Below are 19,382 nucleotides of genomic sequence, written 5' to 3'. Positions count from 1 at the left end.
GAAAGTAGTGACTAGCGATGGACAGTATTTTTGTTAACGTATTCATTTACTTTGTTTTTGAAATAAAGCTTCAATTTTATTAAAAACCGCACGAATTAATTCCTAGACCAAATATTATTATGGAGAGAGAGAGGGCTGAAGTAAAGGGAAATCGAATTGGGCATGAAAAGCAAATTACTTGAAATATTTTTACTAGTTTTTGGTTGATACATGTAATATAAAAAAGTATTAATTTCGTATGTCGAATTGTCTTTTCAGTGGTCGATACCAGTAATTCAGCTCATGGCGTTACTATAGAACATGATTCTTCTAAGGACAATCGCACAGTGTTTGTTAGTAATCTCGATTATAGTGTCGAAGAGCAAGCAATTCGAGAAATATTTTCAAAAGTTGGGACGATAACTGATCTGAGAATGGTTAGGGATTTTAAAGGGAGATTTAAAGGATACTGTTACGTGGAACTGGAATCAGAGGTAAGAAATTACGAAATATTAACTTCCTTTTAAAAACAATAAATAATATATATTCAATGAATATATTCAACTTATTGAGACACCCAGAGAGACAAAAGTTACTACTTTATTATTATATTTTTTTATTATTATTCATATATTACCTATAACAGGGTTTCTCCAATTAGAATAGGCATACGTGACGTCATTTATACAATACAAGTTCCAGTTAAGAGAGAAGAAGAAGAAAGTTGACAATTTTATGAGTGGGGGGCCGCGGTGGCTCAGTGGTAGAGCGTTCACCTCTGGTGCTTGGGGTCCCGGGTTCGATCCCAGCCCCCACCAAGTGAACTCTGTGGTGGACAAACACCGTGTGCGTGGGTTTTCTCGGGGTTCTCCCGTTTCCTCCCACTTTCTTCATTCCACCATTTCATTCATCACTCATCATCACCGTCTCCTTTAGCCTAACCGGCATAACCGTGGGACGTAAAACTCAAAGATTTCATTTTTTTTCAACTTTATGAGTGCTCATATCAATATTATTTACAATTGTTAGAAAATACATGTATAAACATATAAACTTCGACATTTATTTCAACATATTTCTGTAGATATAAAAAGTAAAACGTAATAGCAACTCTCGTCACGTTCCATATCAGCTATTAAACATATTTACATATATAATACACAGTACATTTATGGATACATAAAGCTCTATTTACGCAATAAATATATCAAATGGGGTATGAAATTTATAGTATCATCAAGTATTAGTTTAGATTAAAATTCCTTTAACACTAGATAAATATATTTTAAACTGCATGGAGAAATCTATATCCGTATTGCATAGTATCATTTCGTTATGCTTTTTGCTAAGTCCTATAAGAGACGAGTTTTTATGCAAATTATTGCGCGATTTACCATAATAAAAGGATAACCTAACGCGCAAAGAGTCTTTCCTAACACTAAAACAAAGTGAACCCAGAAAGTCAGAATTGTGTAAAATGCCTTTAACAGTTTTATAGAGAAATGCAAATTGTGCTGTTTCTCTTCTAATTAAGTAACACCAAAGTCATCAAGTAAAGACTTGCAGGAAATCTTTCCCGGTAAGAATATATATTTCTTATGGTGAAGATAACGTAAAAATACGGTAGTAAAGATAACTTTAGAAGAAACTATGTAAACATTAACTACAACTTGGACCGTAAGTCGCTTAGCACTAATAGTTATTCAGTTCTCAATTAAGTAAATTATCAGTAGCTAATTGATGTAAACGATACGTTATGTTATGGGTTCGTTGTAGTTGTTAATGTTATGATACAGCTTGTAATAATTTCATAGTTTCGTAGGTGATAAACAGTTCATTTCAAATACATTTTTCTCGACTCTGTAGTTCATGTTAACATAGTTTCTCCTGAAGTAAAGTTTCTCTCTCAGGGAGCGGTTAACTGCTAGTTTTTGGTATACATTGATGTGGATCCCGATGCCTATTATACTGAAGGTCATAATAGTAGAGTATAAAACTAAATAAAAACGAAGTAATATTTAAAACAGTGTTATCTTCTGTATATATTCATATGTATTTATTCAAAATGTAATTCCCTCAATATATCAGCAGAAAATCATTAATCGTAATCATAAAGATAGATGAGATAGTTTTGAAAGGTAGTAGATGTGGTCTAGATAAGTATTAATTTAAGAAATCGGCTGTTAGAGACTCGGTGTTTCCAACAGTTGTGCTTATTTTTATTATGTATATTGCAGTCATTCAAAAATGATTTTTTTTTTTATCTAAATTTTTCTTAATCTGAATTTAATTTTGTAGTGAATATAGGACGAATTTTTCATCTGGACATCTGACAATCCTTTGGCGAGTGTTTCAAAGAGCCAATTATAATGATTTTATGAAGGGAAAAGAGGGAAGGGCTTGAGTAAATGATTTTGGGGTGAATTGGGAAAACCTCTTGAATTTCAGATAAAGTGTTTACTATGCGATGAGTTTTTTTTTCTTTCTTTCTTTGGTGTCCAATTGTGAATCCGCAATTGAAGTATATTAATGAGAGGATATTGGCACACACACATTAATTTCACGAATAATGCTGTAGATTTTCGAAGCTGTTTTGAACAGTTAATGTATTGAATAATTTTGTAACATTTTTGCTCAGTGTCTGCAGTAAATGTACCTATCATATATGTTGACAGTTAGAAGTGGAGGAAGCATTGAAGAAGGACCGGGAAATCCTAGGTGGCAGACCTATGTTCGTTTCCAGGTGCGATCCAGATAGGAAGACGAGGCAACCTGGTTTCAAGTACAGTACGGATTTGGAGAAAAACAAACTTTTTGTGAAAGGTATTATTATAAATAATTATCTTAATGATACATGTGAAGCGTTATTATGGTAATAGTTACTGTGATATTAATCAACGATTATTGTTATTATTATGAAGAGGAAGAAGATGTTGAGGACAAAATGATGTGTTGATGCCTAGAATATTGCTCACTAAGAGATATTATTTCCACATAAAAGACATGACTTTTCCCATCGTAATGCAAAATAAATTTGCGTGTAATTAGTAAGTAAAACGAAAAATTCTTTTATGCAACAAGTTGATTGATTTAACTAGCTACATCGAATTTTCGCTAATTCCAATCTTAGCATTACGAAAACGAAATAAAAGCATGGAGAGTGTATGGGGATAAGATAAAATAAAGTAAAATATATTATTATAAGCAATACGTCTCGCAGTATACGCTATTGTTCGCGGTTATCTTCTTGTGCTTAATAACTTGCACAATACAAATATTCTACGCGTGCGAGTGTCGATGATACTATTATTTTACCTTCTGTCCAGAGTATCCAAATCAAAGTTCAGTTTTGTTTCCTTTGGGTTTATGCAAGGAGTTAGTTATATATGCTCTTTTTTTCTATTAATTAGCACAGTTAAATAAAATAAAAAAAATCATAGTTGAAGCAAGCGTTAGCAAAGCTGTCATTCGACTCGATTGGCGTTTGTGTGCCTGTCAATCTGTCCGTCTATCTGTTCCGCGATAACATAAATCTTATTCGAATTTAGTTAAATTCAGTATGTGCCTTCTTTCCATTTACAGAAATAATCATACTGTTTGGAGTTGGAATCAAGAACAAGGAGACAAAATCTCCCCATGTTGCAAGTTTGCACGTATATATGCATGCTGTTAGATTGATAGCTTGGCAAAGGTTTGTACCGTAAAATGTTGAGATATTGAGGATGTTACGGTTGATCTGTCAATAACTGATTCTCTCAGTTTATTTATGAAGGTTTCCAGTAAAGCAAATAATACTGCATAGATTATATCGCAGTTGATCGTTACCTATATAATTAAGATAATCAAGTATTACGTTAATTACTTGTGGTCTTACTAGTGGCGTGCTCGAATATTAATTAGTTCGCCGTGGTCGAATATTTATTCTTGTCAGACGTGGATGTGCTTCAGATTTACAATAACGGTCACACCAGAAATCTATTATATATACATTCAGCCTATTTTGATCTTAGTACCTTCAAACATCGTATTCTATAGGTGATTCTTCGGTGCAGGTTAACCTTAGGAGGACATAACCGTTATCGCTACAAATACACCATTTTACGCGAAAGTAAGAGAAATAAAGCTGAGTAAAAAATTATTCGTGGCGAAAAAGTCATGCCAACCTGTGCTAGGTGCTCAAAAGAAAAAGCAATACTTATGGTACAAAATTACAATAGAGGGGCCACACTAGAACTTATATATATATATATATATATATATATATATATATTTACACATAACTGAGTCTTAGTACCTTCAAAAATGTTTTAAAAGTGATAGTGTATTCTTGGTGCAGAATAAGAGGGCACAACCCTTGTAGCTATAAATATGTCGTTTTATTATATATATATATATTCGTGTGAAAAACTCGCACAAATGCTAGGTGGTAATTATAAGTAAGATTTCCATATATCCGGTTCATAGCAGGGATAAGCTGTTGTGCCCCTCTTGATTTAGTTTAAAACATAAAACATACTTTAGAAAAAAAGCTCATTTTCGGTCACTTGTACAACCTCAAACATAAATAAGTAGAGGTTGGAGCCATAAGAAATAAAGACCTCTCTTATTTATGTTCGTGACTGTATACTGGACAGCATCAGTAGTTTATAGAAAGACATGAAGTAGAGAGATGCAAATAGGCGTTAGTAATAGAGGATTTGTGGTGATAATTGTAATAATACCAATAGTATCGAAAGCAGTGTAATTTTATTTGTCTTCGAATTTGCATTATCTATTATTTAAAAGCATGTGATGTTATATAATGTGTAGACTTAGTGAAGAAAATTGCTCATCTCGTTATACATTTTAAAATGTGTCATTTTATCGTTTGTATATATTTTACTATTTGTGATCAATGTTTTTATAGAACAATCTAATTTTATTTAATTAAATAATTTACAAACCTCTTATGATATCAAATGTTTGAGTTTTCAGGGGTCGATTGTTTGTTGCATATATTAGTTCTTTGGAGTTTCCTTCGAATATTTCCATTTTTTCCTATTTCATTCCTTCAACTATTTCACCACCATCCAGTCTCTCCGTCAGGTTTATAATCTTGTTCTATTTATAGACATAAAATTAAGTACAAATCGCCATGTAAGATTCTTATTCGTTTGGCAGTTTATATGAGTATTAAAGAATTCGAACCCTGGTATAAAAATCAGTAATAGAAATTTGAAGAGACAAACAAGTTAAGTGTACCATTTTCTAAATAGAAACAAATACCAATTAGATATATAAATACGTACCAGTCTGACGAGTGATACGGTTACGGTTTGTTTGTAATTTCGCTTTTGCTCTTCATTACGTAAATATTCCTGTAATTGCTGCTGTGAATATATATTTCCGACTACGGGAAATAAAAATCAAGTACTCCAGCACTTCTTGTAAAATGGATAAATTTACTTTTATATGCTCATTTGTTTGGTCGTGAAAGTCGGAAATAATTCATATTGGATGTACGCCATGAGACTCGTGTTTTTTGGTGGGTACAGTCTTTTTTCTTTTCTTTTATCCGTTAGAAATAATATGTCCGATTTTTTCCCCGGTAGGAGGGGAATTCCATATTTTTCATTAAATAGTGAATTTCTTAACTGTTATTCTTTTGTGAGGTTGAAATCTTAATAATTTTATTTTGTCTCAGGAGGCACGACCAATGGCTTTTCAGTGAATACTATTGTTAAAATGCAGTCAATCTGGTAGCTGAATATTAACAAAGTTTTTAAGGGAATCTAATGTTATTACTATTGTTTTCTTCCTTTTTTATTAGGCCTTCCGCTTTCTACAACGAAAGATGATCTCATAGAGCTTTTCAAGCAATATGGTACCCTAAAAGATGTCCGTCTTGTGACATATAGAAATGGACATTCCAAAGGCTTAGCGTATGTGGACTTCGAGGATGAGGTAATCAATTATTTCATTATAGTAATAGTAGGAAACCTGATTAAGGTAATCACTCCTGACTTCATAGATCTACAGCAAATGAAGCAAATAAGTATTATTTTCAATTTAACGGTTCATATTGAGGTAGCAGTATAATTTTTATTAATTATTTCAACATAACTTACAGGGTGTCCGAGAAGTCCTTCCCTGATTACAGAAATTGATAACTCAGGCTAGAAATAAGATAGAAATATGAAACTGGTGTTGAATTGTTTACAAACTATAAAAGTTTTGGTCACATCAGTACACTTCCACATGAGTATCCTCAGCGAAGAAGAATGGCCCGATAATTCGATCGTGCAATAACGCGCACCAAACATTCACCTTTGGACTGCCTCTGGTGAACTCCCTGACCTCCCTGGGGGGTTCTGAACCCCAAATGCGTACATTATGGCGATTCACTACTCCACTGACAAAGAATGTCGCTTCGTCGGAAAAGGCAATTCGTCTGAGATAACCATTATCGTCCTCAATACGTGATAGCATTTCGACCGCAAAGTCATATCGACGTGTACCGTCGTCGGGCAACAAGGCCTGAACGAGTTGCACTTTGTAAGCACGAAACAATAAACGTTTGTGTAAAATGTCATGGATAGAGCTTTTTGGCATCTGTAATTCACGTGAGGCCCTGCGCACCGATTTCTTAGGACTTCTCAGAAAAGACTGCCGCACAGCCTCCACCGTGTCTGCTGAGGTTCTTGGTCGACCAGACCTCGGAAGGTCAGCAACCGACCCTGTGTTCTTGAACTTCTCATACCAGGCTTTAATGCTCTTGACATCAGGTGGAGTCCTCCCAAATGTTGTCTGGAACTGTCTCTGCACCGTGGTTGGTGATCGTGTCTCATGGTACCACAGGACACACTGTGCCTTCTCCTGGTTGGTTGGCATGGCTTCTTGGGCTTCTTACTTACGTACTACAAACCTAAAACAAAAAAAATTGAGACTTGGTAAAACAGAACAAACCTAACACAGACAAAAACTTTTATAGTTTGTAAACAATTCAACACCAGTTTCATATTTCTATCTTATTTCTAGCCTGAGTTATCAATTTCTGTAATCAGGGAAGGACTTCTCGGACACCCTGTATTAATCGTAATAACTTATGAAGCAGCATTTCTCATACAAAATTTTAAGCTGTAGTAATTAGACAAGAGATTTTTTTTATATTCAACATTTTGTATGGTCACTACTTTGCTAATTATCCCCATCTGTAATGAGTACGACAGATCGACATCATTATTCATTTATTTGCATATTTATTTTATTTTTGTTTCCTTCACACCACCAATTAAAAAAACTTTCGGTTTTCATGTTGCATGTTTAGCTGCTTTCTAAACATGTCTAAAACAGATCTTTCGACGAAAATTCCAAGTTTTAGATCTTAGTGGCTAGCGCATGGCCTTTAGTGTACGTGGACCCCAGTTCTATTTCCTGTGGGAAAACATTATAAAATCCAAACATTACAGTGGCTCGGTTATGAAACTGTAGATTCTCGTCTCATATAACTACGCTACTGAAAAGGGACGCTATACTTTAGCAAACAAAAATAAATCAAGCAGTGAAAGGAACCTTGACAGGCGTCAGTCGAACCTGGGTCTACGGTCTACCGTTCGTTATGCTAACCAGTACGTTACCCAGTCGGCCCTCAGAACAACTATACACCCATTACTCTTGAGGTTTGTGCTCATACTTTTCTGCCTACGTGGAAAGTACAGCAACTCTCATTAAATTCGTAGCGCATCGGTTAGTGCAGTGGTTCTCAAACTTTTTTGACTGATGACACACTTTACTGAACGTCAATACATCGCGACACACTTGCTTGATATTTTTATTATAAATAATAATAATAATAATAATATATGTTATAATACTGAAACCAATTAGTTTTTATGACGAATCCATATAACACTGAGCATTGTTGCTACAGCAGGAGGTATTGATTGTTACAGTTTTTCTCGATTTTTACTAATTATTATTAAATTTTCCATGATTTTTTAAATTCTGAAATTTCGCGATACACCTTAGGGGACTGCGTGACACCAGTGTGTCGCGAAACAACGGTTGAGAACTACTGGGTTAGTGAACCGTAAGCTGGAGACCTGGATTCGACTTCCGATTCAGTTAAGCACTTTTTCACTTTGTGAAGTTTCATTATAAAGTGTAAAGGAAGTCAGTTGATTCCAACCATCTTCTTGTATAATCTCTTTGTCTTTGACGTCATTTCAGAATATCTATAATTTTGTTTGGGTCACAATATTCATACTTTTAAAAGTAGGGTAAAAGAAGTGCATTGGCCACAATATTTAATTATATTTATTTTTTCCCGAGTGAAATAACCAGTTTCTTCTATTTTTAGGCCAACGCTGCTCATGCCCTAATAAAGACTGATGGTTTACAACTAAAGGATAAAATTATATCTGTAGCCATAAGTAAGCCTCCAGATAGGAAAACAGTACCTCTGTCACAAAGAAGCAGCCAATCAACGCCAGTTAATTCTCTTGGAGGAGGACCAAAGGAAACTGGACCGTAAGAGACAAATTATTTTTTATCTGTAGAATAATAGAATAATCTTTTTTATTATTTTATTTGAAACCATGCTCTACTGTATCATCTTAGATGTACAATGAAGAAAAAAGGTCCTGAGTTTCATGCCTACTGGCTGATTGAAAAGTATCTTCCTATTTTAATCTTCTTACGATTTATTTTTTAACTATAATTATTACAAGAAATGAGTATGCGAAGAGAGCGTATAGCATGGAGTTTATTTAAACTTCGATATAGGGATCAGCGTTTGTCACCAACTGCTAAAGCTGCATCTACTGATGTCACCGGGAAATCTAGCTTGTGAGATGGAAGACATAATATTTCTTAATTCGCCTTTCAAGTTCTTCCAAAATCGTTGGTTTGGTAGAGCAGACTTGCTTCTAACCTACCCCAAAGCAAAAAGTCACAGATTTGATTCCCGACGGGAGCTCATGTGGTTCGAATCCTACGTTAAATTACAGGCCCACTTCTTACGTATCCCCGCCGCTGAAAGGGATACTAAATTCATATCCAATCCGAAAGTCGCAGGGTGGTACGTCAGGGCTTCCGGCTGACCACGATGATTCATCCATTTCCTAGGGAAGTGGGCAATCAGCTATTCACGAACAACAATAGCATTCAGCCATTCACCAACATCTTTGCGTCAACTTGAGAATGTCTTCTTTAAGTAGTTCTTACCATCATTGCACTTGAGTAATGTCCAAATTTCGTAATATGCCGCTAGCTGGGTATGCTTCTACAGAGTAAAGCATCCAGCCATGGTTCTTGGGCTTCTCTGTATCTCTCTGTCTGAAGCGGAAGCATACACGAAAAAATTGAGAAAAATATTACAATATATAAATAAATTATAAGTACTTTAAAATAGGAAGTTACATTTCAGCCTCTCTGCATAACAGATACCAAATTAAACAGAAAAATTCTCTTCTTATATTTCAAGATCATTTTATTAATTTTCGACTTTAATTTCATAATATTTAAAATCTCTTTTCCTTAGACGTTGTCAGGCTTGAAACGAGATGGTCAGTGTGTTATAATCGTTTGTGTTTAAGATCAATTTCTAAAGCAGTAGTCTACCCAGCTCCAAAAGATGTTCTGTTTCTCTTTTTTTTTTTTTTTCTTTCTTTCTTTCTTTTAAAGCGTCCTCGTAACTATACGCTTAGCGTACATGTCTTCGACGCTGGAAACCCAGGTTCAATTTCCAGCAGGAGCTCATGTGGTTCAGCTCCCTCATTAAGTTTGGGAGGTCCATGTCTTATATAAGCGTAAGCATCCTAAACTACAGGGTATCCCACTCGTAAGAGGCCCCAGGAAAAGTATATAAAAATTTTAATAAAAGAGGATATGAAACCAAATTTGTAGATGACATACCTTTATCATTGAGAAATGAAGGTACATTACAAGAGGCCCTGGAAGTGATCTCCCTCACTTATATACACAGTTGAAGAGGCGCTGCATGTTAGTGAATGTTGCTGCCAAAGCAGTAGGCGCGATTGCCTGGATTTCATGTGGATGTTCTCTCATAACTCGTGGATGGTGTGTGGTTTGTTCTTGTACACATTACCTTTAAGGTGACCCCACAGAAAAAGGTCAGGGGTTAAGTCAGGTGACCTGGGGGCCGTAATCCTTTGAAAATCACTCTTGGGGGAAAATGATTCCACTGCAGCCGTACTCGTCTTAAATGTGTGGCGTGTTGCCCCATCTTGCTGGTCTGTAAATGAAGGGATTCTTCAACGACTGCATGCTGGTTGTCACTACTCCATAAACGTATGTTTTGTGAATTTACTTATTCTGACATATCTTAAAGGAACCACTTATCCAATACTGTTTCACAAGAAACACGTGTTCTTCCACAGAATATCAATACCTCGTCAGAATCAAATAGCTCCGGAAGAAGCAAGTCGCACGAAACACTACGAACAGTAAGCCAGGCTACACTGAAACACGAGACCGATACATAGCGAGCGGAATCTCATAGTTGCCACATTTTACAGATTTACAATGATGCCACGTAGACGAGTTACGTGAGAATATCCGCCGTGAAACCCAGACAGTCCGGCCCAATATTCTGGTAGCAACGTTCGCGAACATGCAGCGCTGTGTTGAACTGTGAATATAAATGAGAGAGGTCACTTCCAGCACCTCTTGTAATGTACCTTCATTTCTCAAACATAAAGGTATGTCATGTACATATTTGCTTTCATATCCTCTTCTATTAAAATATTTATAAATTTTTACCGGGGTCTCTTACGAGTGGGACACTCTATACAATCCAACCACCAACGATTTTTTTTTTTTTTTTTTTTAACATTTTTATCTTTGTACAACTATTAGCAAAATCAGTGAACTAGTCCAACAGGTTGTCCCTTTTTTTTTCTCTCTCTCTAATTCAAATGATTGTATTCGTGATGTAACTCCGGGTTCCCATTTTCAATAAAGAACGATTCTAAATCTATGTATGTGTGTTTTACATCTTTTCAATGTTTTTCTCATTACTTTAGTGAGGTTACAATAGTTGTATAAGAGGGGAAAAGGAAAAAAAGAAGTATTAGAAACTAATCACGCTGATGGTGAGCAAGAAAGATTGCAACACCCTATCATCTCGCAATATCACTTTCATAATAGTTTCTAGTCAAAGAAAACAAGTCAACAAGTCTTCGAAATATAGAGAGAGCTTTTCCGTCTATAGAAGCTATAAGAGAGGTGGGAGAGAAATGAAGATTCGATTACATTTTTGTTATTGTAGAGTGATACTGTAGCGCAAAGATAACCATGCATGTTGTGTAAGCTTGTTTAAGGAAGTTGAGAATAATATCTTCTGCTTAAAATAAAGGAAAGTTTCTGCGTAGATAAGATGAAAAACAGGAAGAATAGAGTGAGATAAACAGTATATTTCTAATTTTAAGACATTACATATTAATCGATCACACATTCATTCGGTTAATCTCGTTATAAAATTGACAAATTAGATCAAGAAGTCTACTGCCAAATGTAGTAAATACTGTTGAAGTGTCGAACAGAATGCTAATTCTCTTTCCTTATTTCACGTTACCTATAGTGTTCTTACATATGTTGCTATTAGCGGGAATTTTCACGTAGACTTACTACAAGAAACCACACATCAGTTTCATGGATATGGTTCGATATTCATTTAGTACGACTGACGATGAAAATAATTTTGGTTGGAAAAGTCTTCCAACATCTTAACGAAATATATAGATTATTTGTTTTAAACCAGGTTGATGTACAAGCTGTTAACTTTAGTAAGCATCAGAACAAGGCAATATACTGTATATGTATAGATACTGGACAAAATAGTGGAAACACGCGTAGAAATTGGAACACCTTGTATTAATACTGTATTGGTCCACCTTTAGCACGCAATAGAACTTGAATTCTGGGTGGAGTAGACCGATACGAAACCATTACAGCACAGCCACCGGTTCAGGTAGAGACGGAGAAGATGGAAATCTGAACCCTGTGTTTCAAAACATCTCACAGGGCTTGTTGATACTCCGGTTTGGGGAAATAAGTGGGCCAAGAGAGATGTTGAGCCTTATCAGCATGCTCTTGAAACCGTTGAACAGTGCCAACGGTATTTATGGGGGCATTATCATCCTGGAATTTAACATTCCCGTCTGGAAATAAAGTTTGTACTACTGGGACCTGATTAGCTAAGAGTTCTCTATACACGGCTTCTGTGACCCGACCGCACAGTGTGACAAGGGAGCTACCGAATACCATGATATAGTGCCACGGATCATAATAGAGCTGCCACCATGTTTGACAGTCGGATGAAGCCAGTCCAATTTGTATGCTTCAGAGTGTGTTCGACAATGGCGTACAAAACGGTAATGGGTGACTTGTTCAAGAAACGACACTATGCCAGTCTTCCAGCGTCCAATTTTTGTTGGCATTAGCAACATACCCATGGATACTTATTTTATTCAGTTTCCGCTTCACTGGTTTGGATGTCACTGGTGTGTTTAGGTGCTGATTAAGTTCCGTAGTGACTTTCGTGGACGTTGTTTTCTTCTACCTCGTGATAATACGCTTCAATGCCTGTTGATCCCTATCCTGCAGCCTGTTTTCGATCCTGTTTTACCGTACAATGTGTATGCGGTCATGACTTTTGAGACCGTGCCTTGTGTTACACCACAGAGGAAGGTAGGTATCGAAGAGTGGATATTCAAACAGCAAATGTGTGGGAAGTCATTAAGCTTCGTCGACGTCAAAGAGCTCCCCAGCTCATTCGAACGGGGCCTAATAATCAATTTACAGGAAAGCGTTTTTTTCGTGAAATTGATTTGCGTACAAGGCATACCTCACGACAGGGATGGCTGTGTGCAAGCCATGATCAAAAGAGAATCGTACACAGCGCCGATTGGGCAGTGGAACGCAATGTGATTACACCACAGGATGGTAGAATCATATTCACCTGGCCGTGATTGACATATTGCGTCTTCCATAGTATAGCTCAGTGCTTGCGCACGATAACGAGTGTGTTTTTTTCTCTAAATAAATGTCTAAATAAATAGTACGTCCAAATAAATAACTGTCCAAGGCCTTACGTTCAATGTTTAATAATTAAGTGATATATATTGGTATTTTAACTACAGTTCATATCACTTGTGAACCGCTGAAGAAACTGGTTTGCTCCTATGGTTCTGTTCCGCCGTATCTACGGAGTTGGAAAATGTATTTTGTAGCGCTTGTAGGCTAGAAACTGCATCCTCACGCAGTATCTGGACCATGTTCCCTGGTTACAGTCTGATTTCTTTCGCCCTGACACTTTACTTCCCATATTTCACTTATGGTTTTGCTTGCCGTATGCAGACCCACAACGTTTATCTTATTTTCGCTTGTACCTACTCCATCTGAAACAAACAGGCGAGGTTAGAACATTGTGGTCTCAAACCATCATACTTTAAACTATATCTACCTAATTTGCTGCGTTTATCAGCTTGTACACACAAAAAAGAAAGTATTTGGCAGTTGACAAGTTTTCTTTTGCAATAACTCGGAAACAATTGAATTAATTATGATCTTTCTGTTGTTATCTTTAGAATACTTATAATTTGATAACTTGCCAAAATCTGTACTTTAATAGGTTAATTTATTGTTGAGTTATTAGAAAAGAAATTTAGTCAATTGAAGAATACTTTCTTTCGTGACTGTATGTGGTTACGTATGATAGTATGAAGTTTGTATACTGTTGTCTAAACTGAGTATAGAGTAACAGTGTGGTCTTCAAAGTTACCGCAGCAGAGAACTCAGGTTAATTCAGTGTTGGCAGATCATCAAACTGGAAGTCGCTTGTCACATTCCATTTGCGAATGTCAACAATAATGTTGATTTCCATAATACAAATACGTCTTTATGTGCCGGTATATTGTAAATTTCAGTTTCGTATTTGCAGAACCCCTTCATAACTAAACGATTGACGTTTTCTGTCTAGAAAACCCGAGTTCGATTCCCGATGTGAATTCATCATCATAGGTATTCTGTCATTGTTGGCAGGTCATTTTCCGCAACTGAGAAGTTACCATGCTCCACAGTCTTCAGTTAACCTCTTCGTCTTTATATACAATTTTTCTGTTCTGATACCGCCCATCAGCTGTAGCTTCCTTCGTTCCTCCCTGTCTTTCCTGCCACCATGTCCTCTAGAATGTCTCTCATGATACATTTCTTTATCAGCCAATGTCCCAACAATGTGCTTCGAATTTCACATACAGCTCTAAAGCCAGGAAATCTCGTTTCATTTAACTATTCTCGCAAAGAAGCCATTTATTAATATTACAGCATGACAAAGAGGTCGTCGTTAGTTAATTTAGTTTTTCAGCATCAAGACTATATGAAAAATAAACCTATATCTTAACATCAAATCCGAGTCCAGTGAGCTATCGGGAATCGAACTCGAGACTTTTGTGCCAAAGGCGCACATGTTAACCATAAGAAAGCTCTGGCAAACAACCCGTATGTAAAATCAAATCGGTAGTACACTCGTTTCATTATTCAGTACACCTTTTTAATGGAATATGCTTATCATACGTACTTGTCAGCTGTTGAAATAACGAGGTAATTGTTCCATTGTTATAAGTTTATGTTTCAGTATTTATCAATCAAGTTCTCTTCATTTTTTATGGAAATAAAATACTTGAGGTAATAAATCTAATTTGTAGAACAAGTTATAGTTAGTATAGACAATTATAGTTAACCTATGGTTAATATAGAGATTTCCAAAAGTAGATTATCTCTTTATTAAACTAATTACTTTTGTTTTTTCTAGCCGTGGACGAGGCAGAACTCAGCTGTCGCTAATCCCACGAACGGTTCAACTGAAGCAGACGACTGATTCTGCTCCTGATGCGAATGGGGAGAAACACAATGGAGAAACCAGCAAACCCATGAGCAATGCAGATTTCAGGCAAATGCTTCTTGGAGGAAAGAAGTAAATGCCACAAAGTGTATTTTGTATTTGTATTAAAATCAAAATAATATTGTATATCATTGAGTTTGATATTTTATTCATTTGAAAATCAAAAGCATCCCTACAAACAAGGAATACGTCCAACTATAAAACTAGGAGAGTTTCACGTGTGCATCACGTGAAAGTTTGGTTTGTATGGCATGATATTTTCTTAATAATGAAGCCGGAAGTGGTAGTAGATTTCTATCACTTCCGGGTTTTATACAGTTAGTGATGAAATGTATTCTTGGGATACTTAATCGATTGCAGGAGTCCACTTGTCGGTATCTGTTACCGTTTTTGCTCTATAGTGATCAACGTTAAAACCAGAAATGATTGATTTCTGCCACTTTTGGTTTGAATATCACTCCGTCAACGAACTAGATTTCTAACTTTCACGCTCTACGTTCTGATTCAAAGTGGATTTTGATCCATCAAGTAGGTCTTAAGATTTTTTTCGTTTTTCTGACGGACGGACACCGGATAGAAAGGGGAAATATTGTATATAAAGAAGTTTTGGTTGGCAAACGAAACTTCTGCAGAGAATTCGGAAAATAGATCTAGGAGACCCCTCGACGGAGTGTCGTTTTACGTAGTTGTACAAAAGGCTGTTCAAGATACGATGAAACAAGTTTGTCATGGCGTAATGATGAGTAAAATGCATACAGGGCTGAGCCACTCTGTATGTGTGTGAAGCAAGGTGATCAGTAAGTAGGAGAGTGCGATCAGTGGTGGTATGACTGTGCATATCACAAATTACTGGGAGGTCTACATCTGCGGCATTTCCAAAGCGCACTGGAGTCTGCCAGCGATAGTTAACAATTGCAAGGAGCTTGGTTTGGATATCAGGAAAGTCACCGTGTGATGTGTTTAACTGATATCACACTACCGCCACAAGAACGAAGGCGCTCTACTGGCACAATTCTTACCGTTCGCTGTGAGGGGATGAAGAACCCCCCAACCCAACGGAATCTGACCAGGCAACATGGCATTTCCATTGGCACTGTCCCTCAAAATTTACCGTAATCTGGGACTGGAGGTACTACATAAACCACGCGGACATGCTCTGACAGATTGACACATTCAGGAAAGTTTCACCAACGTCACTAAACTATATGAGGGTACCGCGCAGGTGACGAGTATGCTGGATGGATGGTGGCTGTACCTGGACACCAATAAGAAACGAGGGATTTTCTACCGAGCCAAGGGCAGTGGGTCCGCCAATGCAAGGAGAACTTTCCACGTGGTTTCATAGTGGTGGCCGGGTACTCCAGTCGGGATGCACTTACTTTTGTGCAGGTGCTATCAAATGTGGTCAGTGCCGCCTACTTCAGGGAGTATGTTACGGACCCCTCTATGCGACCCACTTCGTTCGACTATACGGCCAAGAGGGCAGAAACGTCTCAATCTATATACATAAGGCGTCCAGTAACACTGCTCGTTCTTAACCTACTATACTTAGAAAGAGGTGGAGTAGGGTTCAAGGTGGTGCCATTCTCATGTGATCCTGTCAATCCCTTGGGCACATCATCCATTCATTTCTGTGGCTTTGGGCTCTTGAAATAAGGCCTCGCTCAGCACCGTCCACATACGAAATCTCTAACGCGACTTGGCAGGCTGTTCCTCCCCATGTCCTCCGACAAAGTCTCCTTCAATGGAAACTCCGGTGCAGAGCTACCATCCAAGCCTGTGGACACATTCGGTGGTGGATGAAAGGTATTCTGGTAGCCAAGTGTGTACTTTAATATCACTTCACTTTATCTTGAACAACCTTCTGTAGCTGTCAATAATCATTAATTGACACCGGATGTTTAGTCAGTGAAATCGTAGAAAATAGAAAACAAAAGCAGTAAAACAGTCATTAAAATCTTAACAGTCACCGGATGTTTAGTCAGTGAAATCGTAGAAAATAGAAAACAAAAGCAGTAAAACAGTCATTAAAGTCGAAATAACGAAGATAAATTCAATGACACAAACACTGACATTAAGTCATAAATAGTATTCAGATTATTTAGAAACGTACCTAATATTTGTTAGCAGAGAGCTTAGATTATTTTGAAGAAAGAAGCTTTTTTTTCTATGTACTCTATATTTAATAAATGAATTACTTTACAGTACGTTTTCACAACAGTGCAAAAGTCTTCAACACTTTACACACAGCAGTCTAGAGAAACAATAATTTTAGAAATGATCCAAAAATGGATCAAAAGATTGCGATCTTGGTCAAGAATTTTAGGAATGATCGAAAAATGCATCAAAAGATTGCGATCTTTATCAATAATTAGCTTTGGATCAGGGGCCACAAGTTTGGAACGGACCCTAAATCGAATTTTCGTATTTGTATTTCTTCCGCAATAAGCACATACTGAGTTAAGTGATAGTTTGGGTTTGGCTACACTATATGTAGTTATCCAGATATAAGGCGTACAAGAAAATGTTTCATTGAATGAAATATATTGGATTTTTTGGATCAGAGGCCACAAAATTGTCGAATTGCCCCTAACTCAAGTTTTCGTATTTTTTTACGGAATAAGTACATCGTACTGAATAAACTGTTAGTTTTGGTTTGGCTACACTATATGTAATTCTCGAGATATAAGACCTACAAGAAAATTTTTGCATGGAATATATTGGATCTTTTGATCCAAAAATATTGTTTACTTTCAAATAAGTAGATAAACTATCAATAATGCTTTAATTATAAAAGCATTTTCGGAGTATGTTAAAAGGAATTGGAGATTGTGCACGATAACACGATTGATATATCGTATTTTCGATCATGCAACACGTTTTTTCAAACCAAAAACGATGTATTGACTTCCACGAAGGTAATTGGGGCGTAAAGCATGCAAGAATGTGTGAATCAGATTTTTCGGTACTTTTTCACTTTTGAATAAATTGAAACAATATATGTAGGAGCTACCGCGGTGGCTCAGTGGTAGACTGGCAGAGGGATGATAGTCCGTAGTTCGATCCCAACTTGTGCCAAATCCAATATTCTCGCACTATTTCGTTTATCATCATCGTCTGAACTTTAGAACGTTCTTTTTATTATATCTCTAACATTAAGGAAGAGGCATATTGCCTAACATGCGGTCTGATTTACGGATCTTGAATATATTTTAAATGACATGACTAACCTTACAGTGGCCAATGTCTTTATCCTAGAGATATTATTTCGAGCCGATCCTGCTTTTGCTTTCGGTTGTTCTAGGTACGAAAATAAATAATTACGCTGAATTCGTATATTTATTAATAGTTCATAACGAACATTAAATAAAACACACAACATTTTAGCCAACAAATCGATTCTACTAAGCACATATACTTAAACAATATCACCGAAACTAAATTATGAAACTTATAATTTATTAACCAGAAAAAAAAAGAGAAAGAACAAAAAAGCTTAAGTCGGAAACCTAGCAGGCCCTTGAGTGCTAGTGGTGGAAAAACAGTTTAAGTAAACCCAATAGAAATTTGCGGATGTAGCCCGAAGTTCGTACACAAGGTGATGGTAGTGATCCCACGATGGCATCCGTGAAATATCCCCAAAATGACATTCAGGGTGTTTAAAAACATCATTCGAATAGGTTGCCGTTCATATAGATTATGAGTGTATGTGTGGAGCATGGTATTCCACAATCCTGTAAATCTGGGCATATTGGACAATGGACATTGCTGAATTTGGCCTGGTGATAGGACCCAACTTACCATTCACGCGTGCTCGATAAAACTTGAAGTCTTGAAACCGAGCAGACCAAAATGGAAAGGATATGCTGAATATAACACACTGGATTGCTCTTGCTGTATGGGTGGGCGCAGTATCGTGTTGGAAGATGGAGTCCCACGAACTGTGCTGATAGGGTCGGAAGACCGGATTAACTTCAGAAACGTACGACGCGCTAATCATGCTTCCCTGAATGAAGATCAGAAGCAAACGGCAGTGAAGCTTATTGCCTTCTATACCAGAATTCAAAAAATATTGTCCTATATGGCGCGCACTAACGTGTTGGAATTTCCTGCTCATCTGCAGACACGCACATGGCTGTCATTGAGTCTGAAACAAAAACTACTTTTCGCCGAATACTACCACCGCAATAGGAACAATGTGTGTGTGTGTGTGTCTTTTTGAAAGTCTCACTGATTCAGTTTATCGTTGAATACGTACTTCTTCCTGTATATTCCGCACAAACAAACAACAGCCGATGCAGAAAAGAGGCTGAGAGCAGTGATCGTGTATCTTAACCAAATGTTGGAGAGGTCTTTGTCTAGCTTGTGCTCGAATGAATATACGGTAAGTGAAGACGCTTAATTGATTGCAGGAAATAATTCTTCGCTTTTTATGACCATTTTTATTCTATAGCGATCATAGTTAAAACCTAAAGTGGTTGATTATCTGCCACAGGAAACT

The 19,382-nt window shown here is 36.8% G+C and overlaps 1 protein-coding gene across 1 annotated transcript in view; it reads left to right on the top strand.

Moving 5' to 3' along the window:
- LOC145693069 (spliceosome associated factor 3, U4/U6 recycling protein-like) overlaps positions 1-15,016 on the top strand; it is an 81,545-nt gene extending 66,529 nt beyond the window's left edge. The window contains exons 12-16 of the mRNA XM_081768741.1: positions 259-473; positions 2,655-2,802; positions 5,789-5,922; positions 8,318-8,487; positions 14,792-15,016. Of these exons, the coding sequence (XP_081624867.1) occupies positions 259-473; positions 2,655-2,802; positions 5,789-5,922; positions 8,318-8,487; positions 14,792-14,957 (833 nt within the window). The 3' untranslated portion in view covers positions 14,958-15,016. The remainder of the gene's footprint in view (positions 1-258; positions 474-2,654; positions 2,803-5,788; positions 5,923-8,317; positions 8,488-14,791) is intronic.
- Positions 15,017-19,382: the final 4,366 nt, after the last annotated feature.

This window comes from Thermobia domestica, chromosome 8, assembly GCF_964235325.1.
Source record: "Thermobia domestica chromosome 8, izTheDome1.hap1.1, whole genome shotgun sequence".
NCBI lineage: Eukaryota > Metazoa > Arthropoda > Insecta > Zygentoma > Lepismatidae > Thermobia > Thermobia domestica.
Note: the sequence above shows the minus strand (reverse complement) of the source record. Positions and strands in the feature narration are given on the sequence as shown.